The sequence below is a fragment of the Engystomops pustulosus genome, chromosome 9 (genome assembly GCF_040894005.1).
Source record: "Engystomops pustulosus chromosome 9, aEngPut4.maternal, whole genome shotgun sequence".
NCBI lineage: Eukaryota > Metazoa > Chordata > Amphibia > Anura > Leptodactylidae > Engystomops > Engystomops pustulosus.
Genome location: NC_092419.1, coordinates 54,186,719 through 54,212,359, shown reverse-complemented (window position 1 = coordinate 54,212,359; position 25,641 = coordinate 54,186,719). Strand labels below are relative to the sequence as shown.

The following is a 25,641-nucleotide window of genomic DNA, read 5'->3' as shown; positions in this document are numbered from 1 at the left end:
GTTACTAAGAGTATCAAATTGCCAGATTGTTTTTTTACCCACCAAACCAGCAACATGTTTGGGTCATGCAAACATTGGATCCGCTCTACTTTCTAACACTGCACACTTTTCTGCCCATTTTCTTTTTTTCCATAGGCGGTTTTAAAACCTTTGACATGTTATTTTTTTTTTAAAATCCTTTCTTTGGTAGTAGATAGTGAATGGATAAAACAATAGAAAAACAAAGCCCTATCTATTTACTAACATTCAAATGTTAATGGAGCCTAGGGCCCCTGAGGCCAATTTGCATAATTTTTCAAGCCTTTTTTCTAAAAAAACAAGTGCATAGGAAACTTAACGAAGAGCAGATCCTGCCAGAGGGGGCACACACCAGTATGTCAGTGTGCTTGGTTTACAATGCTTCATCCTCGTGGTAGATGTCCTTTGAAAATGATCGTTATTGTGTAGACATCACTAGGGGATAGAAATTTGACAATTTCCTTTCATGGGCAAACCCCTTTAAAGTGTTTCCAACAAGAAATTAGAAATAAAAACATTCTATAGAAATCATCACATTCAACAACATTTTTGCCTTTTAACTTATGTTCCACTCCAGCATGTTATTCTTCATATTTCACATTCTGTAATTAGTGAAATGATTGCCTGTCAATGGAAATTCAACTTCTACTTTCAACTTCAGTTCTTGTAGATTGTTCTCAGTTTTATTTCACTGTTTGACAAATAGACATCTATAGATGTCACATATAAATGTGAAGTAGACACAAACTGTAATTATACATCGCAGGTTTGGTATCTGGAAAGATACCTACTTTTGTTGAGGATAAGGGTATTTCTTTTTTTTTCAGTTTTTTTTTTAAGTTGATAAGATATCTGTTTTATTGATAAAACCTTAAATCTAATGGTAACGGTCCATAAGGTCATGCCGATTGCATGTCAATATTCTAACACGGAGGCTCCCTATAAAGTCCCCTCTCCAAAGCGACTACCTATAATATCCCCTCTGTACAGGGACGCCTTATAATTTCCCCTCTATACAGGGACTCCCAATAATGTGCCCTCTGCACATGACTTCCTATAATGTCTCTTCTGTATAGGGGCTCCCAATAAGGTCCCCTTTACACAGAGGTTTTCTGTAAAGTTCCCTCTGCAGAAGGACTCCCTACAATGACATCACATCATTCCCTTTCCTCCGACAACATTTGGGAGCTCAGTGCTCAATATGACAGCTGTGAGCAGAAAAGTAATTATTTCAGCCCTCAGTCCCTGTACATAATTGGGCTGTCAGTGTGACAGTCCGATCCTTTACATGTGCGTAGGAGCACACAGCGCCGTAAGTTGATGGACTGTGAATACAAGGACCAGTTTCCAGCTCATTTATTTATGTTACAAGTTTGTAGTCAAACATCACAGTTAACACATTAAATACCCGCTGCACAGAACATGAGGCTTTAATGGCTTTTGTTGTGTTAAATGTGAACATATCACTAGGGAAAAAGTCACGGTATTAATGGTAAGTTAAAGGGATTTTCCTACAAGAAATGCCTTAATAGCACGTGCCAGCATTTCAAACGCAGCAGGATACTGCGACTCAGTGGTTTGCCTGCAGATTCTCAGTATCCTGCTGCTGTATGTTTTCCAGCCTGATGAAGACACCGTTCCAGCATTGAAATGCATAGCCCCACTAAGGAAAGGTCTTGACCATACGCTGTACTGGACCCATATTTTTTATTTTTCCTCTGGTAGTGCTCTATCACAAGCCCATTTTTAATGCAAACATAACCAATGTCTTTTAAAATTTGTTTTATTAAAGGCAAAAGCACAAAAAGAGCACTAGGAACACAGTCCTTATCACATTATAACACATCAAATAGCAGTACCTCTAACATAACACCTTAAGTTTGGACTCTACAAGCACATGTTCCAGTTTCTCCCGTGCCCCCACCAATTGCAACAAACAGGAAGAGAAATGGAGAGTGGGAAGATACTGGTAAGAGCGGTGGGTGGAGTGAGGGAAGGGGGGGCAGAGGGTAGACAAGGAAGGGGAGGGGGGTGTGGAGGCGCTCAGGTTAGGAGGCGGGGGAAATAACCAAGAAAAGTTGTATGTCAGATAGATTGCCTGTACTCGGCAGATTGTTGAAAGAGGAACTAACCAATGTCTTTTAATAGTTTTTTTTTCTAGAAAATCAACTTTGAAGGGAAACGTAAATTTGTCACAGAGGTGGCGGGCTCAGTGCTGAAGTCAAGTTCTCTTGCCATAGAATGCCCCCTCTAATGCGACTGATGGTTCTCTATCCAGGGACACCATGTCAGTCACAGTAGAGGGGTGAGTTGGGGAGAGCTTGATCTGGAAGGTGTTATTCTGCATCACAGCATAATAGCAGTGGTTAATTTCTACTGACAGGTTCCCTTTAACATATCAGTCTGAATGCGGCTGAGCTGCAATACTAAACACAGTGCTAGGTAGTTATCTGGGAACATTTTCGTAGAGCTACTTCTCTACTAAAAGATTAATATACTTCATTTGCTCTGTTATCTTATTTTATGTATATGTTTGCTTTTATAGCTGAATAATTTGGTGGTTTGTGGTATTCAGAACCTCATAAAGAAAGTGATACACCATTAATCTGTCAGTGCTGCAGCATGTGATAATATAAGAAAATACATGCTAGATGTATGGCCCAAGTGTGATAGATCTGCTGCTATAGCACCATCTTCTGGACACTTAAATTATTACTTGCATTATAAGTTGATGTAGAGAATTATTGGAATAATGATGAAGACGTACAATTTAAAGGTTTCTGTATATAAAGTAGGATGGAGCAAAGGAGAATTGAATAAGATTTTACTGCCTATGTGTATTACACTTCATATGTAAAATTTAGTCTGTGTTTCTAGTGGATAGAATTTTCAGGAGGTCTGTTAAGGTTAGTTTTATATAATCTTAAATATTAGAACATTTAGCTCAGTGTGGGATCTGTCTCAAATTGCACAGCTATCATGGAGTTTATAGATTGTTAGCCTGGTTATTATAGTATATTTGTTATTGCAGGTGATGGAAAAATTAAATCTATTTTATTTTTCATTTCAGTTGCCCTTTGATGTTCTTGCATCTGAACCCAAAATAATAAAATGCCATTGGTTAAGAGAAATATCGAGCCGCGGCATTTATGCCGTGGGACAGTCCCCGATGGAGTTACCAGTGAGCTGGAGTGTGTCACCAACAGTACCCTGGCTGCCATCATCAAGCAGTTGGGAAGCTTAAGTAAGTCTGAATCTGTTATTGAGCCAGAGACCTGGAGAATTATATAGATAGTATGTTGGTAATATATACAAGTCCATTAATCTATTTAATTATAGGCAAAGCCAAGGTTCGTACTGTATATTGGCTAGACTATTTACCATAATATAATCTGCAGGATTATGGAGCTCATGGAGCACAATCTACTAGCAGATTACATATACACATCCTACAAATCCCCATGAATACCCAATTGTTCACAACATAGGACCCGCATGATTAACTATGCTTATCAAACATCCAAAAATTGTGTACAAGGCATTATTTCTTCTCAAATATTCTTTTAAGTGTACCTAACTTTTCAAAACAAATGGTGACTAGTGAACATTCGATGTATTTTAAAAGACTCTCTCTGGTGGGGGAGAACTAGCTACATTCATTCAGTTCCTGGTCAATCCCACCCTAACCCTTTTCCTCTCCATATACCACTGTGTAATCTGACATCTCTGTGCACTTCTGTCATTTGTTTTGCTGAGTAGGGGAAGCTGGAAAAGATTCTGATAAGTGGAGAAAGAAGCATTTTATTCTGATTTATTACAAAATATTTTTTATTTGCGTGCAGTATTGATTAATGTTAAATTTGTTGAAGAGTTAGTGAGCATGAAGTTAGTGAGTTCACACAGATGCATTGCTCACTGCTACAAAATTAATCATAAGTCAACAAAAATGTAAAAAGGACAATTACTCATCTGCAGACCTGCTCTTTTGGTTGCTGCCAGCCTTCATTTCTTTTCTTTCAGTGATCATATGGGTAGGAGACTCCACATTTCACAGCTTTTGACTGTGCTTAATGATGAATATTACTATTGAGCTAATTAGGATAATGCCTCTCTTTTCACTCCACTATGGGATCATGGTTTGTCTTTACTCTTTACTGTTTGTGGATTGCAAAGCACTAGATGAGACCTAGATGAGATTTCATCTTGTGTGTTGTTGCTATCCTATATTTTCTTATTGTGGCCATATTTTTATATAATCTCCTATTTTCAAGCCAGATCATAAGTAGTAGTGTAATGGTTCACTAATGATTCACAACCATAATAGCTTAAATTTCCAATATAGAGACCCCTTTCCTTTGGCCCATAGGGGGTATTGATTTGGATGCCACCTCTCACCCATCTTTTCTTCTAAAAACAACTTTTAAAAATATGCTAATGAGCCTAAAGGGCTACCATAGCCCCTCAGTGACCTGGCTTTGTAGTTTGTTACACTGTCAACCCCCTGCTCCCTCGGCACTGATAACAGCAGGAACTGCACATGATGAGAAAGCAGGGAGAGGGTGAGACAGTGTAACAACCTGTAAAGCCATATCACAGAGGGGCTAGGGTATTCCCACAGACTCATTAGCATAATTTTAAAAGTTGATTATAGAAGGAAGGAGGGCATAGATAACAAATATAAGAACATTACTGCAGCCATGGTGCCTGGAACTATGAGTACGTGTCTCTGGTTTATCATGCTTGATTTTGCTAGATTTCCTATCTGACATGTCAATAGATTACCATATGTGGCATGAGTAAGAGAACTATTTTACTTGTGTTATTGCGCACATAAAGAGTTTATTTAACAAAATAAATTGTCAAATGAAGTTTAAATTCCCAAAGAAATCAAAACTTGAGTAATACAATTGAATTTCATTTAGATCTGGTAATTATATTATTTCTGTAATATATATTTCCATGACGCAGGCCGACACGCAGAGGACATCTTTGGAGAGCTGTTTAATGAAGCAAATAGTTTCTACATGCGGATGAATTCACTGCAGGAGAGAGTGGACTTGCTTGTCATCAAAGTAACTCAGTTAGACTCCACTGTGGAAGAAGGTAATCATTCACATGATATCCCTGCCATTTAGTATTACCTGTTAACTATGGGGCCAATGATTCATATAAAGGTTATTTTATTTTTAGCATTTTTATAGGTTATTATTCACTTTTAGCATGCATAAATGTAATGGTAGTTAATCAAGGGTTAAGGCTTAGATGAACTCCATGGATATGATCAGTACCAGAGTGTTATCAAGTGACACATAACATTGTTATGTAGAAGCCCTGGAAAGGTCTGTAACCATACCTTTATGTATGACCGGAAAATAGAAGTTCTGATCTAGGTTGGGATCATAGGTGGATCTTTCAGCCTTAAGATCTTTCTGCTCTCTGCTCTGTGCTGCTCCACAGACCCTCTTCTACAAGTAGGAGGATTTGGTTGGATTGTTAAAGCATTAAATTATGGCAGAGGGGAGGGCCAACCAGTGACACTACCATCATCTTTCAAAGTTGAAACTACCAACACCAGAGGTAACAGAGAGAATACAGCTAGATACTTTACAAGTCATACTACTGCATATCAGCTCACATTTGTTTTGTTTTGGATAGACATTAAAACAGCTCCATGCTTTTTATCATGGTTAGCTCCAGCACTGTGTGGCTATGGTAAATGGCTTATCGTTGGGTGTGGCTGTTCTTATACCCCAGGCAATCTGTTAATAATAGACTATTTCGACTCAACTATGCCTTAATTGAGAATAACTCTACTCTAACTCTTGAAGGTGGTCTGGAGTTTTCGAAAAATACACAACTGTTATTTTCTATTTCCATAACCCCCATAGAGAGCAAGCTCTACTGTTTCTATAACAACCATAAAGTGCAATATACACTGTTTCCATAACGCCTTAAATGGGTTTTCCCATCTCAGCAAATAAATGTTATTCTTTGAATAATGAAAAGTTATACAATTTTCCAATACACCTTGTGTATTAATTGTTCACGGTTTTCTAGATCTCTGCTTGCTTTGCTTCTATAGAAAGCTTCTATGTTTACTTCTAGTGGATAGAAATCTGACCATGGTCACACAGGTTCATGGTTCGTTATATCACACAGCTCTGATTACTCTGTGTGATACTAATGAGCTGTGCACATGTGTGACCATGGTCAGATTTCTGTCCACTGGAAGTCAACATAGAAGCTTTGTATAGAATGACAGCAAGCAGAGATCTAGAAAAAAGTAGCTTAATCACTTTTATGAATATTATAGACACAGCATAGAACAACTTCTCCTAGCTGTTTCTATGACTTCCAACTGCTTGGTCTAGGGAAGCTGCAACATATTCTCACCTAGCTAAGTAAAATTGAAACGGAATACATTTTTAACACAGAAAACCATGTGAAGTGATGATAGTGACAGTCAGGAATACTTTATGCAGAGGCCAAATAAAACATGTACTACTTTTAGAAAGTCATCAGTATAAATAGGCTATTTCTCAGTTATCTGTGTAGTTACAAATTTTTTGTGATATATCTAGAACTCTGGTTGGTTACCACAGGTAGTCATTATCTGCTTAGTTAAGTAGCTATACAGGACCACATATATATTACTATACAGAGAGGCAAATGTTTGACTGGGTTCTTGTTTATGAAATGCATTTGAAATGCATTATGTGAACACAGCCTTGGAGTAATATGATTGCAATTACATGTTGACTGGTGTTGTATGCAGATTTGGCATGTATCTCATGTCTATCTCTTCTGTAGGATTATGTAACAATTTCATAATTTCACAATTTCTTGAATGTATGCCAGCTGTGTATTAGTTCCATGATTAGGCAAATTACTATCTATGTATCTTCTTAGCCTGGCAGTAATTGAGCAGATCAGAATTTCAATTAATTGAGCCACTTCTGCCCTCTCAACTCAGAAACTGTGGTCAGACCCAAGTGACCTACTTGTAGTAAGCATTTGCTTCCTAAAGTGCTTGCCATGTGTCCCATTAATTCATTAACCAGGCCATGTGTTCATTAATTGGAAGATGAGTAAACTGAAGAAAAGGCCATGCGGCTGTAATGTAGTGGCACTTCTTAAAGCTTTGTCATTGGCACATTACAGATAAAATAGCCTTCTCCACATAAATCCCCTTTTTCTAGACACTGCAGATCACAGACGACAGGGTGCAATAAAATACCAAAAGCGTCATTAGTAAATATGCAGATGTTTTATCTGTCCAATAAGGCTCAGGCCACATGGGACAGACATTATACTAATTTATCTTTTGGTAAATTTAGTATGTCTTCCCCTGAAAAATACCACCACCCAAATATAGATTTTTTTTTTAACTTTCAAATCTCTTTTTTACTTTCAAATATTTAAAGATGACAAACACACAGAATTAACATGCTTGAAAAGTTGTCATACATAGGTACATGTAAGGATATAACCTTCCAGAAACAAGTAGTGTCAGTGGGGAATATGTTATTGTTCCAGGTCAAATCAGGAGATAAACTGTGGAGAGACATACTAAATGCAGAGAGTCAGCATGAACTCAGGGAATTGTACATATCATAAGTAATAAAAACATATAAAACCTAGAACATATAACAGAGTTTATGGGCTTCTTGACAATGAACTCTCTATTTGAATTAGAAATGCGTTGCAGAAGGTGCTCCTCCTTTCCTTAGCCTTCCCACCTGATATTTTTAATGATTTTTGAATAAAAAGTATTTTTTATCTAAGAAGAGAATACTGGAATTTCTTACATTCTTCTGTTGCTCAGAGCTTATGCGGTTCCACTAGGTGATTCAGTGGATTCTGTAAAGAGCAGGTTGAAGGGGAGAAGAGGTCTAGGGTAGGGGGCTCACAGTCTTAATCCAGGGGGACCAGACCTTCTAGTACTTCTCATAGTTTCTGTTGCAAAGTGCGCTTATCTCTTTCAATCTGCATAATTGTGAAACTTTATCCACGCAGTGAGCTGGCATGGAAGGTTGGGTGAAAAGCCATTGTAAGGGAATCATAGATTTTGAGGCTAAAATTAATTGTAGGAAGAGTGGTTTATTCAATCGCCTATTTCCGAGGGGTCTAGTGAGGTTCAGAAAGAGCATTATTTTGTCTAATGGGGAGAGTTTGGGCATACTACCCCAATCACAAATTCCACTGAGGCCCAGTTCCACCACACATGTGTAAAGGTGCTTCTTCTTTCAGGCATCTTCAGCACTGGCTGGGATGGTAGTTCTGTACCAATTTGTAACTAGTCTCCTGAAAAGTGATGCACCTAGAGGGGCCTGAACAAGTTTGTACTATCTGCTCAATCTCAAGTTCTGAAAAAGTAGTTTTCTTTCCTATGCCTGGATAAAATTAGGTAGGAACTTTCCAATAACAAAAATTTGTACATTGATGATATTAGATTTTGGGGAGGCATGTGTAGTTGCGATAATTATTTTTGAACTAGTTGAACTCCCTCAAGCAACCCTTTCTTGGTAGAGCTTTAAGGCTGCACAGGTCGTGGGTAGGTTTGTTTAGCGGTTTTTGTTGGGTGGACCATGAGAGGGAGTTTTTCAGACCCAGTAAATTGAGAGGGGTGCAACCAGAGTTTCTTTGCTTTTAGAGATTGAGTGGCAAATAGCTCTTCAAAATTTGAAGATCTTTTTTGTAAATTTGATGACCCTGATGGCCATATCAAAAACAATACTAAATGTTTAAGCATCAGTAAGGGGGATACTTTTTTTTTCAAAGAGTGTTCTGCCTGCCTCTGTCTACCCTCTTCTACAGTTAGAGACCACGGTGTACACAATGGGGGTCATTTACTAAGGGCCCGATTCGCGTTTTCCCGACGTGTTACCCGAATATTTCTGATTTGCGCTGATTTTCCCTGAATTGCCCCTGGTTTTTGGCGCACGCGATTGGATTGTGGCGCAACGGCGCCATCATGCACGCAACGGAAATTGGGGGGCGTGGCCGAACGATAACCAGACGGATTCGGAGAAACCGCCGCATTTAAAAAAAAAAAAAAGTTTCGCGGGACACGCGCTTACCTGCACCAGGATGGCTCGGTGAACTCCAGTGCGTTTTGATGCTCTTCAGCGCAGCAGCGACACCTGGTGGACGTCAGAGGAACTGCCTTAGTGAATCACCGGAAGACCGAATCCACCGCAGAGAACGCGCCGCTGGATCACGAATGGGCCCCGTAAGTAAATCTGCCCCAGTATGTATATACAGATCAGCCTGTCAAATACTGATATAATGCAAGTGGGGAGATAAGCACTGTGTTCGCCTCATGAATACACTGGACTTATGAACTCTGTGCCCAGTGTTATTTGCAATTTTGTTTCTGGGAATATAGAACTGTAGCTCTAATATGTTGCCGATACATATGGCACTATGATATACTAAGAGATCTTATTAAAGGAAATCCTTTGTGTAGCATTTCATGTTTTCAGCAGTAAATTATTCATTATATCGCCCCTTTTTCTTTTGTGTTTCCAGTGTCATTGCAGGACATCAATATGAGAAAAGCATTTAAAAGCTCCACAGTGCAGAATCAGCAGGTTGTATCTCGTAATTCCATACCCAATCCAGTAATGGAGATGTACCAACGCTGCGACAAGCCTCCACCACTAAACATCCTCACCCCATACAGGTGACTATAAAATATAGTGTCCTGGCATTTCCTATTGTTGATAAATCAACAAACTAATCTACAGTGCTGTATAGCGATATTCTGCAAACACATTATAAGATATACTATGTACAGAATATGCAATTCAGGAGGAGGAAAGAAAGTTCAGAGGCCGGCACTGCTCACACCGAAGTACATAAATGAACACCTTCTGCAGACCAAAGGCAGGAGACTGGGCATTAGGGAAAACAAAGCAGTCCAGGGTGCACGTCCAATATATGCAGACAGATAAGGCAAAACAAAAGAGGGAAAGGCGACGGGCCGTTTCGCATGCAAACATGCTTTCTCAAGCGTGTTTAAGAAAGCGTGTTTGCACGCGAAACGGCCCGTCGCCTTGGCGAGGCAGCTCCTCATTCTGCTCTGCACCTCTACAACAATAATAAAGAAAGCATTTTTTCATCATTCCGGTGAGTGCCGCATTTCCTTCTTTTGTTTTACCTTATGTACAGAATATGTCCTGCTATTATTTTAACATATGAGATTTAAAGGATCACCACCCAAAACTGTTTGGCACCAAACAATCAAATTATCAGAGATTGTTTAACCCACTTTCCAGTTCAAAATATTCTCGAAAGTCTGTTCTTTCATAGTGTCCACCAATGAACCCAAGTTTAGGGCAGCGTCTCCAAATGAGGAGGCCAGGGTTTGCAAAGAGCTGACATACCTGGTGGGCACAAACACAAGCCCAAAACCCACAAGATGCACTCTAGACTTTAGAAAAAAGGGAAAGTGATGGATAGTTTTTTTCTCAAGACCAATGCACTAATTTCTCACCAAACCAAAAGAGTATTCACTGTCTCTAAGAACTCATACCGTCCTGAGAAATTGACTGTATCTTATTAGTATATAGAAGAGGTGTTTCAGTTAGCCTTTGGCAATACAATATGTGTTTACACAAGGATGTTAATATTTCCCTATACATACAAAGGTCGTATACACGTATCCTGACACAAAACTTCCAGACGTTGGAAGTTTAGCTAAAACCTTTGTCAATAAAACCACTTGTCTTTATTAAAGACAAATTAACAGGACACTGACCAATGCAATTGGACTTAAAAAGTATTTTTCATTTTCTAAATACAAAGAATATTCATAAAGATTTAATAGCCCGATCTCCATGGTCATGTAGTGGATATGACCCGTGATAATGTGACCTGTTTACATAAAATACATCTCAGCATACAACAAAAGAAGTAGCAGCACTCCGTATCCAATTCAAGGTAGTTTATTCACCAAGTGAGGGTATAGCGACGTTTCAGCTAACTCATTGTAGCCATTTTCAAGCATCATAACATTGTATTCCATAACAGCCAAATGTAAAATAAACACATAACTACGATGGCTGTAACACATCCGTCCCGATATCCTTGTGAACAACCATGTAAATGACATATGCATATAGACCTAACTGAAGAAAAGTAAATTTCACCTATGAAGGTAAGTTACAAAAATACATCCTCGATACATATATCTGTGATAATGGCATAATTCCTGCTAAGCTTCCATAGTAAAGAGACACAACATGGTCACTACAAATATCAGGTTCTGAGAAAGAACCTGAAAAAAACGTATATCCTTACCTCATGAATCTCCTTACCTCATGAAGCTTGATCAAATATATACATATCCAGAATACCTGGACATATACAGGTTAATATGCACATTGTGGGAAATGGGACCCTTCAGACAGACTTGTCTGGCACAAATTCACATACTGGCAGGTTTATCCAAATAAAAGTCCAAAGATTTATTTAACACAGTCCAACAAGAACTCAAGAAGCTTTCTTCAGTATAAAACAAAAATATAATGTCCTTAGTTTCAGGGTAGCAGTACAAAAGGAATAGTCCAACAATGGCTCTCACCCAGCTTTTCAGGCTTTTGCTCCCGCTGTGTAGTCCAGGACCTGCAGTTGGTCTTCTCTTTAGAACAACAACACCCAGCAACTCTTGCCTCTGTCCATTTGCTCCTTAACAATCTGAACACCCACACCTGCAGCTAAAGGGTCAGGTATATAACAGGTCATGGAGTATGGAGAGGAGCCATCAAGGCAGGAACCCTGCAACATCTAAACCCTGGATCTAAAGTCCAGTTACAAAACCATGGCACCTATAACATGGAGACCAGGAACCTTAAAGGGACATACTGCCCATCTATCACTCTACCAAGTGATGGTTTACAACAAGTATAAAAAAGGAAGAACATATCAGCTAAAGAGCCCCTTGTGCACATCACATGTTCAGTAAGTTAAAATCAGATCATGTCTAATATTCAAACCTTGTGGTTGTCGACTACCTTACACAACCTTCCAATAAGATTCCCCATTGACTGGTTTGCGTTTCATATCTCCACCTCTGTTAGATCTAAGTATCCTGTCTATACCTCTCCATTTAAATCTGCTGTTATCCCTAGCATGGACATCCCTGAAATGTTTGGTTTATCACGTTGATGTTGACTGTTTCATTAGTTATATCTGAAATATGACGTCTGATTCTAACCTTTAGTGGGTCCCACATATTTTTTCTCCCTAATAGTACACGCAGCCACGGAAATAGTATTGTTAGTGTTACAATTCATGTATGATTTGACATTTGTACCCTGTGGAGTAAGAGTGAAACACATCTCCCACCTACAGGTGAGCTCAGGCAATGCATTTTTTGTCTCCACATTTATGACTACCCGGATAATTTAAAAATGTAGGTTGTGACATGGGGCTTAAGGAGACATTTGGAAACTTAAGGTAGGAGCTCTTTAAAAGGGGAAATCTCACGCCCATAGACAAGATGTGATTCAACTAAACATCCAGTTATAGTATCGGCCTGTATTTTGTGATGATCCCTGTAATCTGTCCGAACTGCCTACTATACGTAGTAGAATAAGTTACGCATGATTTCATGTTACTATGTTGTTAAACATTTTGGGTACCTTTATTCCAGAGGAACGAGGATTAAAGTTTGTATAGAAGAGTTTTTTCAGCCAGCTTTTGGAGATGCCTACAAGGCATGGTAATATTTCCATATAGTCAAAAGTCCCTTAACACCTTTATATTTCAAAATAAAAGTAATGTTTTAGGGCAGTGGTGGCGAACCTATGGCACGGGTGCCAGAGGGGGCACTCAGAGCCCTTTCTGTGGGCACCCGGGCCATCACCCCAGCACACCAGACAGGACTCAAATAATCTTTCTGCCGTTCCAAGCAACTTAAAAGATGCTGCTTTCAGTCATATTTTGATACTTACTTCATTACTAGGGACTGTAGGAAGAGGGAGAATGAATAGACAGGGCCGAATTATCTTTGGAGGACCTCCTGCTGGCCCCACGATTCTCTGTGTACAGAGGGACACTGGAAAGAATCTAAAATTATGAAAATCTTCCATCTTTCTATTGTGTTTCTGCCCTCAGGAGGCCAATATGATTGAAAGTTGTTGAAGAACAGGGAGCAATAAGTTACTTCTGTGGGGATTTGGCCCAGTAGAGACCGTGGTAGCGGGGTGCTGTGATGCAGTTCAAGACAGTGACACCAAGGTACAGTCCAAAACAGGTCTCGCCTGCGTTTATTGCAGCAGAAACAAAATAAACGGCCTTCACATTCAGGCATTAAATAAACAAAAAAATCCTACCCGTCAGGGTGCTAACTATACAGGTATTCCACTAACTCTCCACTATACAAAATCACTTGGCTGCTCCAGGCACAGAGGTCAGGGCTGTGTGCTCTCCAGCCTCCTTTCAGAGAGAGACCTCCCTCTCAATCTGCTCAGCAGCTTTATGCAGACTGATTAGGCTGCTCCCATCACCTGTGTCCAAGGTGCTGGACAACACAACCTCAGCACTCAGGCCTTGCATAATAGGAAAACCTAGGGGAAACATACCGCCCATCCACAATTAACCCCTTCAGTGTCTCACATACCCTCCCCCTCCGTTTGACCCTGTGGGGGCGAACACTTTTGGCCATCAGACGAGCCAGGGCATCGGCATTCCCATGCAGCTTTCCTGCTCGATGTTCTACTGTAAACTTGAAATTCTGCAACATTAGGAACCACCTTGTGACCCTGGCGTTCCTCTCTTTGGCCTGACTCATCCAGGTGAGGGGAGAGTGATCGGTCACTAGTGTAAACTGTCACCCTATCAAGTAATACCTCATGGATTCCAGAGCCCATTTAATCGCCAAGCACTCCCTCTCAACTATACTATAGTTCTTCTCAGGAGGTGTGAGCTTGCGGCTCAGGAATGTCACAGGATGTTCCTCACCCTCCACTACTTGGGACAGGACAGCCCCTAAACCCATGTCAGAAGCGTCAGTCTGTACAATAAAGGTCTTGGTGAAGTTAGGGGTGATCAGTACCGGTCCCTCGCACAAAACCGTCTTAAGTCGCTGAAACGCCCCCTCAGCCTCTTCACTCCACTTTACCATTACCGACCTGCTACCCTTGGTCAGGTCAGTCAGGGGTGCCGCTATTGTTGCAAAATCGGGAATAAATCGGCGATAATAGCCCACTATGCCTAGGAAAGCCCTCACCTGCTTCTTGCTCATAGGTCGTGGCCACTGTTGTATCGCCTCCACTTTATTTACTTGGGGTTTGATGACACCTCGCCCAATACGGTACCCCAGGTAACGGGCCTCTTCCAGACCAAGTGCACATTTTTGGGAGTTCGCTGTCAACCCTGCTGTCCTCAGGGAGTCTACCACTGCTTGTACCTTGGCTAGATGACTCTCCCAATCGTTACTATAGACTATGATGTCATCCAGGTAGGCCGAGGCATATCTCCGGTGAGGTTTTAGCACGAGATCCATTAACCTCTGGAATGTGGCGGGAGCCCCATGTAGCCCAAAGGGGAGTACCACATACTGAAATAGCCCATCAGGAGTAACAAAAGCGGTCTTCTCTTTAGCCCTGTCAGTAAGGGGTACCTGCCAATACCCTTTCGTCAGGTCAAAGGTGGAGAAGAACCTAGCCTGCCCAAGTCGTTCTATCAACTCGTCAACTCTGGGCATAGGATAAGAATCAAATTTGGACACCTCGTTCAACTTCCTAAAGTCATTGCAGAACCGTAGGGAACCATCAGGTTTGGGAATCAACACAATAGGACTCGACCAGTCACTTTTAGACTCCTCGATAACCCCCAGGTCTAACATCTGCCTGACTTCTTCGGATATGGCTAGCCGGCGCGCTTCAGGGACCCGGTAGGGTTTTTGGTGTACCCGGATGTGGGGTTCGGTTATGATGTCATGCTTGATGACTGAAGTACGACCCGGTAACTTAGAGAACACATCAACGTTTCGGAGCACAAACTCCTTCGCTTCCTGAATCTGGGCCCTGGAGAGGGACTCCGAGATCCGTACTTCAGGCACCTTGGCATCGGGTACACCTACCTCCGGTGTCACCTTCTTGGGAACGGACGCTTTTTCTACTCCCACAGCCATCAGGGACTCTCTTTCCCTCCATGGCTTTAGGAGGTTCACGTGGTATATCTGTTTGGGTTTCCTCCTCCCCGGCTGAGATACCTTGTAGTTTACCTCCCCCACTTTCTCCATGACCTCATATGGACCTTGCCATTTTGCCAAGAACTTACTCTCAACGGTGGGCACCAGAACTAGCACTCTGTCGCCTGGGTTAAAGGTCCTGAGTCTGGCTGATCTATTGTAGACCCTAGACTGGGCCTCTTGTGCCCTTGTCATGTGCTCCTTTACAAGGGGCATTACCGCCGCTATGCGGTCCTGCATAAGGGAGACGTGTTCAATCACACTACGGTGGGGGGTCCTCTCCTGTTCCCACGTCTCCTTAGCTACATCCAAAAGCCCACGTGGGGAACGGCCATATAACAGCTCAAAGGGTGAGAAACCCGTAGAGGACTGGGGAACCTCACGTATGGCAAACATTAGATAAGGCAACAAACAATCCCAGTCCTTCCCATCTTTGCTGACCACCCTCTTTAGCATCCCCTTCAAGGTCTTGTTAAACCTCTCGACCAGGCCATCTGTCTGAGGATGATATACCGAGGTGCGGAGCTGTTTAACCTGGAGTAATTTACACATCTCCTTCATTACTCTAGACATGAATGGGGTTCCCTGGTCAGTCAAGATTTCCTTGGGGAGGCCTGTACGGGAGAATACATGGAACAGTTCCCTAGCAATGTTTTTGGAGGAGGTGTTCCTTAACGGGATTGCCTCTGGATACCGCGTAGCGTAGTCCAGGATAACCAGGATGTACTGGTGCCCCCTTGTGGACTTGACTATGGGGCCAACCAAATCCACTGCAACCCGTTCAAACGGCACCTCTATGATTGGTAACGGTACCAGAGGACTCCTGAAGTGGGACACCGGGGCAGTAAGTTGGCACTCAGGGCAGGAGTTACAATACCGGTTTACCTCCTCCCACACCCCGGGCCAGAAAAATCTCTGCAGGATCCTCTCTCGGGTCTTCTCAGCACCTAAGTGCCCTCCCAGCACATGTTTACGTGCCAAATCTAGCACCAGCCTACGGTGAGATTGGGGTACTACAAGTTGCTCAACCTCCTCACCCCGTACCTGGTCAACCCTGTACAACAGTTCCCCAACAATCACCATTCGGGGGTATATTTTGTCAGCCCCTGGTATTTGGCGTACCCCATTTATCACCTTAACATTCTCCCGTGCTTTAAATAAGGTAGGGTCCTGTAGCTGTGCAGCCCCAAAATTTTCACGGGAAATCTCAAGGTCCGGCATGTCGGCCACCTCCTCGTGGCCCTCAACCTCACCAGCTAGGACCTCTAGGGGGGAGAATTCATCACATGGGGTCACCCCTACTGCTGGTGTGGGTACATTGGCCTCAAAGGGTTCAGGGGCCAAGGCCGGACACACCTGATGTCCATTATCTGCAACAGCACCTGAGTTGGGTCTTCGTCTCCAGAGGTCCCAAAACACCGGTAAGTCTCTGCCGATAATAGCCTCATGAAACAGGGTCCCCACCACCCCCACTTCATGGGTAATAGAACCACAAGGGGTATGTAGGTTGATGACAGCAGTGGGATATTCGCGAGTGTCCCCATGTATACACAACACTCCCACTTTCCGCCCACTGTATAGTCCAGGATCAACCAAAGTTCCCCGCACCAGGGTGACCAGACTCCCTGAGTCTAGCAAGGCTTCCACCGTGTGACCCCTGATTGTGACCATACACACTTGGGGTTCTGCATCCATGACCGACTCGGCTGCCAGAACCGGCCGGGCAAACAGTGACACTCGCCGGGTCTGGTTGCAGTCCATTGGCTCCACTGACAGGGGACAGTTGGCAGCAATATGGCCCATTTCATGGCATCGCCAGCACAGGATACGACTGTGACCTCTGTCATGGGCCTCATTGGGTTTCTGTGTATCCGAGCCCCCCAATGAACCCCCTCCCAACCTGACCTGTCTCCCCTTTTCTGCAGTAGCAGTCTTACCAGATGGTTTGGTGACCCTGTCACTGGCACTGCTTCGGGCGGGAGAGATAAGTAGAAGATCCTCCGTAGCCCGATATCTCTCTACTAGGGACACGAGTTCCTCAGCATTTGTGGGACCGGCCTGTCCAACCCATCGCTGGAGCCGAGAGGGCAGAGAACGGATGAACTTGTCAAGAACAACTCTCTCGACCATTTGTGCTGGGGTGCAGTCCTCTGGTTGTAGCCACTTCCGGACGAGATGGATCAGGTCATGCATTTGGGAGCGCGGGGGTAGTTTTTCTGAGTACGCCCACTGGTGGACCCGGCTGGAACGAACTTGTATGGTGACCCCAAGACGAGCCAAAATCTCCGCCTTTAGCTGGGGGTACTCACGGGCCTCCGTTTCACTCAGGTCGTAGTAGGCCTTCTGTGATTCTCCTGTCAGGAACGGTGCCAAGACATCTGCCCTCTGCTCAGCTGGTAACTTCTCTCGCTCAGCTACTCGCTCGAACACAGTGAGATACGCCTCTACATCGTCGGTCGCCGTCATCTTCTGTAAGGCCTTCTGCACTGCAGCCCGTGCGGAATGCTGGACATCCGGGTACCCTTGCAAACCAGTATGGGACCCCTCAGTAGTCGTCGCTTGTGGTGCTGCTATAACACCAGAAAACTTTTCCATCATCAGCTGGAACATGGCTCGGGACTCTTCCTGCTGTTGCTGGAGCATGGCTTGCTGCAGCTGCCGATCAGCTCTGGCCTCCTCCTGCTGCTGGCGGGACCTCTCCTCCTGCTGCTGGAGCATGGCTTGCTGCTGCTGCCGATTTGCTCTGGCCTCCTCTTGCAGGTATTTAATAAAGTCCTCCATCTTGGCTTTATCCTGCAATTTGCCTGCTGCTTTCACCCAGGCCATGCACTGTTGCAGGATGTAGCGAGCCTTTCAGGTGTGTGTCTTTTTTGAACTGCCCGCAATCCGGAGCACCATATGTGGGGATTTGGCCCAGTAGAGACCGTGGTTGCGGGGTGCTGTGATGCAGTTCAAGACAGTGACACCAAGGTACAGTCCAAAACAGGTCTCGCCTGCGTTTATTGCAGCAGAAACAAAATAAACGGCCTTCACATTCAGGCATTAAATAAACAAAAAAATCCTACCCGTCAGGGTGCTAACTATACAGGTATTCCGCTAACTCACCACTATACAAAATCACTTGGCTGCTCCAGGCACAGAGGTCAGGGCTGTGTGCTCTCCAGCCTCCTTTCAGAGAGAGACCTCCCTCTCTATCTGCTCAGCAGCTTTATGCAGACTGATTAGGCTGCTCCCATCACCTTTGTCCAAGGTGCTGGACAACACAACCTCAGCACTCAGGCCTTGCATAATAGGAAAACCTAGGGGAAACATACCGCCCATCCACAGTTAACCCCTTCAGTGTCTCACACTTCTTTAATTATTGGTTGGCACCTCGTGATAAATAAGGTTGGTTTTGGGTTGCTTTTTGGGCACTTGGCCATTAAAAGGTTCACCATCGCTGTTTTAGGGGGTCGATCTTTTAAGCTATGCCCAGAACATCTTGAAGGCCAACATATTGGATGAAGGAGGAATTTTTTGCAATGGGAAGGTGGTCATGTAGCATATCAAAGATGACTAGAAATGAAATCAATTGGTACAATTGCAATATCTCTTAGTAATTGATTTTTGAGTCAATTCTGGTCTTCTTTGATATGTTACATTACCACCTTCCAAGTGGAAAAACTTGCCCTTGATTGCGGCTTTCTAGATGGTGGCCATGTTTCGGACATAGCCTAAAAAGTAGACTGAAGTATTCATATATGTCACCACTCTTTCGTTTCTGAAATAAAAGGAAATCCTGGTACTTTTGATTCACCGTGTATTTACAGCTTATATAACACAATTATTTATTGAGCTTTACAGGAGGATTACAGATTCAGCTGGAATTCAAAATAAAACTGAAATGGTCCACACTAATGAGAGGATCAGGGAACCTGGGAGGAAAGGGCAGAAGTTTAGTCTGGAACACAGCAGTGAATTAATGAAATTGGCTAAGAACAGACATGGTCATGGACACATAAAAGTATAGGGGGAGATTTATGCCGGCGATTGATAGCGAACACAAACGTATGCCTCCTTATGTATCTGGCGGGTGGCGTGGCCGCCGGGCAAAACTGCGCTAGATCCGACCCGACTTAGCTTTATATAAAACCTGTGAACACCCCGTGTCCGCCCACTTCACCGGCAGCCACGCACACTACGTCTCTTCCACATGGTGGCATAGTTGCTGTTATAATCACAAATTTGTGCACTTCTGAAGCAGTGATGAATCTCCCCCATAAAGTACACTTCTCCTGTTTTGTCCGCAGAAAATCTTTAAATTTTTCTCCTTTACAAGTAAAGTGATTATTTCTGTGTCAATGACATGCACTAAGAAGGACAGGTCCCATTTAATAAAACCCTTAATATTTGTTTTAGAAGGTATTAATAAAAATATGATAGTAGGAAGATACAGCAGTATATAGAATATGTACAGTGTGTATGGAAAGTATTCAGACCCCTATAAATTTGTAATCGTTGTATCATTTCAGCCAATTGGTAAGATCAAAAAAGCAGCTGACCCCAACCTCCCCCTATAGTATGATGCTGTCACTGTTGGGGTTGTATTTGGCGGTTGATGAGCAATGCCTGTTTTTCTCCACACATACCTCTTAGAATTAACGCCAAAAAGTCTGATCTTCGTCTCAATAGATCAAAGAATCTGATATTTCATTTTTTTTGTTTAGCAAAAATATCTACATTTCAGTTCTTTTCTTTTCAAGATGGAGAACAGAGTGTACATTAAAGATAAAAAAGATCTTTTTTATCTTACCAATTGGCTGCAATGAAACAAAGTGTGAAAAATTAAAAGAGGTCTTATATGAATACTTAATGTACCAATTGTATAAATAGAATGGTAAGAGCTATAGTTACTGGACCATATAGAAACTGCTTTGGATCTAGTTTTGGCCATGTCTCTCTGCACACTTTTGGCCAAATACAAGCATAACACTCCTGTATTTGCATGATGACAGTGTTTGAGGTATCATTAGCTGAAATAAATGAGTTTAGCCCAGTATATGCAATATAAATGCTCTCTGCGGATATGTATATTTAGAAATAAAACAGACCAAAAGTTCTTCACTGGCTCAATTATGGCCCATTCTCCAAATTCAAGATGAAAAATCATTTTTATGTCCAAAGAAACTAAGACCAGATGCTGGTGGGGGTCAGTGTATATAGAATATGCCACTACCACCTCTATTTGATAGAGTTGTTTTTTTTTTTCTTTGGTTCACCTATTAGGGATGACAGGAAAGATGGTCTTCGATTCTACACAGATCCTTCATATTTCTTTAATTTATGGAAAGAAAAGATGTTACAAGCTACTGAGGATAAAAGGAAGGAGAAGAGGAGACAGAAAGTAAGTTTTCAAAATATTTACCTTTCCTCTAATACCTTGTACAAAATCTTCTGATTAAAGGATAGCCTCATTGTTATTTTCTAATTAATCTAAACTCTTCTGATTAAAGAAGGATAGCCTTGTTGTTATCTTCTAATCAACTAATCTAAAAGCTTCTGATTAAGGGATAGCCTCATTGTTATGGTTACACTGTTTTCTGGTATTCTATAATGTATTCCATTTTTTTAATTTGTTACCTTTGGGCCTTCCTTTTGACAACCATGAAAGCAGTTCCGTCCTGTTCTAATAAAGTTTCTGCCTTTGTTTTTACAGGATCAATCACAGCTCTGCTATATGCATGCATTTTACCTAAAAGTTCCTATTGGACTGCACCTTGTGGCTCATAAATCTTCCAGAATTTTTCCAAATATTATCACCTTACCCTTCCCACATGCTATTGCTATGCAGTATCTAAATAAATGTGTCATTACACTGTATCACCATCTAAGCCCCACAATACTAAGGTGTTTCTATTAAAATAACAATACTCTTGTAATTTATTGTAGCTGACACAATGGCCAAAATAAGGTGTCCATAGAGTGCTATGTTATCACCATATTAAGGCTGTATTTCTCAGACTGAACGTTGTCCTCGGACTTGGATTCCCAACATAATCATATATGTGGCTAGGATTCCGTGTCTATGTACTTTTTGTAGGAGGAGAGGAGGAAGGGATTCCAGAAATAATATATGTGACATTGACATCAAATGGTCCATATTTTACTGAATACGCCCTTGTAACAGGGGGGCTTATACTATAACATAGGTTTCAGTCCGCTGCATGTTGTTGCTGTTTAATGACTTAATGACCGCCAGGCATAGAACTCGTAGAACTCCTACATTACAAGGGGTGGAGTAGATACATACAAAAATTGGAAAATAAAAATATATGGAAAATGGAAATAACAGTATTTAATATTCCTCCAGAATGGTGCAGCACTGTACGTTTAGACTGACAGTCCTATTCTCCATTTCTCTCTAATAGTACAGTAACACTGACACTTTAGGGTGGGATAATAACCAATCAACAACTCAAACAAAGAGAGCCGTAAAAAAACATCAAAAAATAAAATTCATAGTATATTTTATTAGAGTAATAATACACACAATACAAGATATATATGCCACGTAATAGGGAAAGAAGTAGGGGGAAACAAGTGGCCCCTGATGGAAATTGGGGCAACCATGAAAACCACAAGCCCCCTCTGAAAACCCCAGAACCTAAAAATCAGTGAGTAACAATACAGACTCATAATGAGTGATGCAGACGGGAATGTAAACAAAAAAATATATCCTCAATCGGTCCTATGTAAAAATATATGGAAAATGGAAATCACAGTATTAAATATTCCTCCAGAATGGTGCAGCACTGTACGTTTAGACTGACAGTCCTATTCTCCATTTCTCTCTAATAGTACAGTAACACTGACACTTTAGGGTGGGATAATAACCAACCATGAAATAAACAGTACGGATCTGTGTGGCAGAAAGTGTAGTGATGATTATATGTTGTGACGTGTTAACGTCTTTTCACCCAGACATGTCACGCGATGCCATAGTAATTTTAATTTAATCCCAGCAGGAACTGTTTATCTCAGTAAAAGAAGGAAGCAGTGTGTTGTTCAGCTTCAGGCTCATGTCCATGGTGTGTTTTTACAGCAGCCAACTTGCAAGTTACATTCAGGAGTAGGTTAGTCAGAGGATATGTAATGCAAAATAAGTCTAAATACTGGGGGATATGCTCCCGAGCCATGGAGCCATAGAGGAGCCATAGGCATCCAGTAGAGTAAACAAAGCATTATAGATGAAGAGTTGGTACAGATTTTGCATTGGAGTCATCAGCTTCAAATTATGGCTGCCCATAAAGAGTGTTTATAGTGTAGCTGTTAACTATGACATCTGGTACAAATATATCTACATAAAATCATTTTAACAGTATCTTTTAAATTTCCAGGAACAGAGGCAGGTAGAAGATCCCACAAGGGAAGTAAAGAAGGTCCGGAAAGCTCGGAATCGGAGACTAGAATGGAACATGATGGCATATGATAAAGAATTCAGGCCAGATAACAGGTTCTCACCATCTCCATATCATGTGACTTCATCCGAGGGATCACTGTCCCCTGATAATAGGCAGGTTCCACGCACAATATGTCCACATTGAAATATATTTAAGCGGGGGAAACAGATGGAATTTCTATATTTTTTTGTTGGTTGGAGGGAAAATTTGCAAAGTTTTTTACTAAATGCTTCTAAATGTCTTCTATTTCTACAATTCCATAAAGTATAAACTTTGCTGTTATATTTCCTAATATTTCTAATACATTTTTACTATTCGTAACTTTTATGTAAATCCTCTCATCATGTCAGAACCATTAGATATAATAGTATATACTATATGTACTTCCACCTTTGACAATATTTAAAAAATGTTTCCAACTGCAGGTCGTACGCTTCAGATCTTGATCATTCGTATCCTGCCAGCCCCAATCACCCTACTCAGCAGATCCTGGCTGCTGTCCCTCACTTGACCGCAGAGAACAAAGAGATCATACTAATGGCCAGTCAAGCACAAGAGCATGGCTACCGTTCATCAGCTCCGGGTAGTCGACAGAACAGTCTGAACAGAGCCCAGCAGGCTCATGCACCACAGCCACCAGAGGCCATTCTCAATGGCCCACGACCTCAGGTCCTGAAGGATTATGGGTAAGTGACACATTTGATTATGTCTGAGGAGGGGAAAAAAGACAACTTATATTTATTAACTCACTTAGCACTGAAACAGCTTTGCCTCACAAACTCATTTATTCATTTTACTGCTGTGATCAGTATATAGTGTCTTTCAGGAATCTCAGTGCATGATAGAACTTGCAACCATGTTCTCAGATATGTTTCTCACATATACAGGCGGTCCCCTACTTAAGGACACCCGACTTACAGACAACCCATAGTTACAGACAGACCCCTCTGACCTCTGGTGAAGCTTTCTGAATGCTTTACTATATTCCCAGACTGCAATAATCAGCTGTAAGGTGTCTGTAATGAAGCTTTATTGATAATCCTTGGTCCCATTGGAGCAAAAAATGTTTAAACTCTAATTGTCCCTGGGCCCAAAAACTTTTTGGTCTGGATCTACAATTATAAAGTATAGTTTCGACTTAAATACAAATTCAACTTAAGAACAAACCTCCAGACCCTATCTTGTACGTAACCCGGGGACTGCCTGTAGTGCCTCATATAATATTTTGCCCATGGCTTTCCCAGCTGCTCATAAGCTGTTTTATTACACCATTTGTCTGAAAACCCTAGTGACAGAACACAGTCCACCCTTATCTCCATATTTCATGGAAGTTTTGGAAGTCTCCTGTGGAATCCTGCACACTGATCAGTTGTCATACATTATGGTCTGTGGTGTATTTTATGTTAATGAATAAGAGCTGCATCTGCAGTGCAGTTAGACATTTTGTGGCAAATTTACTTACCTGGTCCTGTCACGATCCCCGATTGGGACGGTCCGATGACGCGATTCACATAGCTTGTGCGCCGGAGTTCACCTTCTTCTTCCCGGTGCTTGTAAGTGTGTGTCTTGCGACACAATTTGAAATGTTAAATCCCGCACGTAGTCCAAATCAGTCGGGTTGTTCGACGGCCCGTCCCCCGATTTGTGTTGCGTGCAAGCCGCCGGGATTGCGCCAAAATCCAATTGCGTGCCCCAAAATCACCTGTTAAATGCGGTGCAAAACGGAAATCTTCTGGAAACCTGACGAAAATGCGATCTGTGGACCCTTAGTAAATGAGCTCCTTTATCTCTTGTATGCAGTTTGTGTTCTGTCATTGACAGCTGAGAGATCAAGGTGTCTAATAAAGTCCAGTTACGTTATTCACATAAAGTCTCTGGATAGTCTAATCTCCCTAGGGAGCTGACTCATTAAGGGAAATATTCTCTCGGTAAGGAAAGAGTTAATCATAAGCCTCCTTATTTGTCTGAAGTGGACTGACCTCAGAAGGCTTTCACATACCCTGCTCATTGCAGTTGAAAGAGCAGAAACAAGACACAGAGAAGCTGTATTCCTGAAGAACGTATACTACACACTTTAAATATTTGTAGGAATATTATTACAAAAATAAATAAATAGTTTAAATAAGGAAAAAAGAAAGGGGGATATAAGAACATTACAAAGTTTATTATTGTGTTAAAAATGTAGGTACACTTTAAACAGTAGTAAATGCTGTAAAATAAAATAGGACCTACCTTTAAGATGAACTGTATTTCAGCATCAATATTTGGGTCTTTACCATCTCTGGTCCTGAAAGGACAATGAGAGAGAGATATAAAAAGTGAAAGCGCTGTGCAAACACCACAGTCTTCTGCAATAGATAAATCCTGATGTATGATGTATCTAGAGTAGTTTAGATCTGTGAAGTCATACTTTAGACCAGCTATTAGTTGCTCTAATTTACGCCTCGCAAGGTCACTCCCTTAGAGAAAATTTCGAAAATTTTCTAAATCCTCAATAAATGTGGAGCATGCATTTCAGCTGGAAACTACCCCAGAATTCTGGCCACTCTCAGGACGTCTGCAGCCAAACACTGCCCCCAGCGATCACCTGTTCACAGATGGCACATTATTGATTAGATTTTAACCCCTTGTGTTATGCTGCTCATTGACAGTGGTGTAAAATGTTGTTGGAAAGACATCTGTAGTCATTGAGCTGCACTGTAAAGCCTGCTCTACAATAGTGTGTAAAAATATTGGGGCAGATTTATAAAAAGTGTCCTAAGGTTAGACAGAGCAGAATTAGACTAGACTTAATCTTATTCTGCACCAGATTTATATAACTGTATGGTGCTGGGTGATAAATCTGGTGCAATATAAGATTGTCTAGTCATACTCTGCACCTCATATTAGTTGACTTACTTAACACCAGAAAATTAGGATAAAATTCTGTCAGGTTATTAGGTCACGCCCCCTTTTACAGACCATGCCCCTTTTGTCGAGCTA

At 41.7% G+C, this 25,641-nt stretch overlaps 1 protein-coding gene across 5 annotated transcripts in view; it reads left to right on the top strand.

The window, feature by feature from the left end:
* LOC140077962 (actin-binding protein WASF3-like) overlaps window positions 1-25,641 on the top strand; it is a 57,282-nt gene that overhangs the window by 21,595 nt on the left and 10,046 nt on the right. For 4 of the 5 annotated variants that reach the window (XM_072125651.1, XM_072125649.1, XM_072125653.1 and 1 more), the window contains 6 exons: window positions 3,089-3,262; window positions 4,987-5,121; window positions 9,550-9,703; window positions 20,486-20,603; window positions 22,597-22,772; window positions 23,085-23,345. In XM_072125651.1, coding sequence (XP_071981752.1) covers window positions 3,130-3,262; window positions 4,987-5,121; window positions 9,550-9,703; window positions 20,486-20,603; window positions 22,597-22,772; window positions 23,085-23,345 — 977 coding nt within the window. In that variant the 5' untranslated portion in view covers window positions 3,089-3,129. The remainder of the gene's footprint in view (window positions 1-3,088; window positions 3,263-4,986; window positions 5,122-9,549; window positions 9,704-20,485; window positions 20,604-22,596; window positions 22,773-23,084; window positions 23,346-25,641) is intronic. The other variant, XM_072125654.1, reaches the window with a different exon arrangement.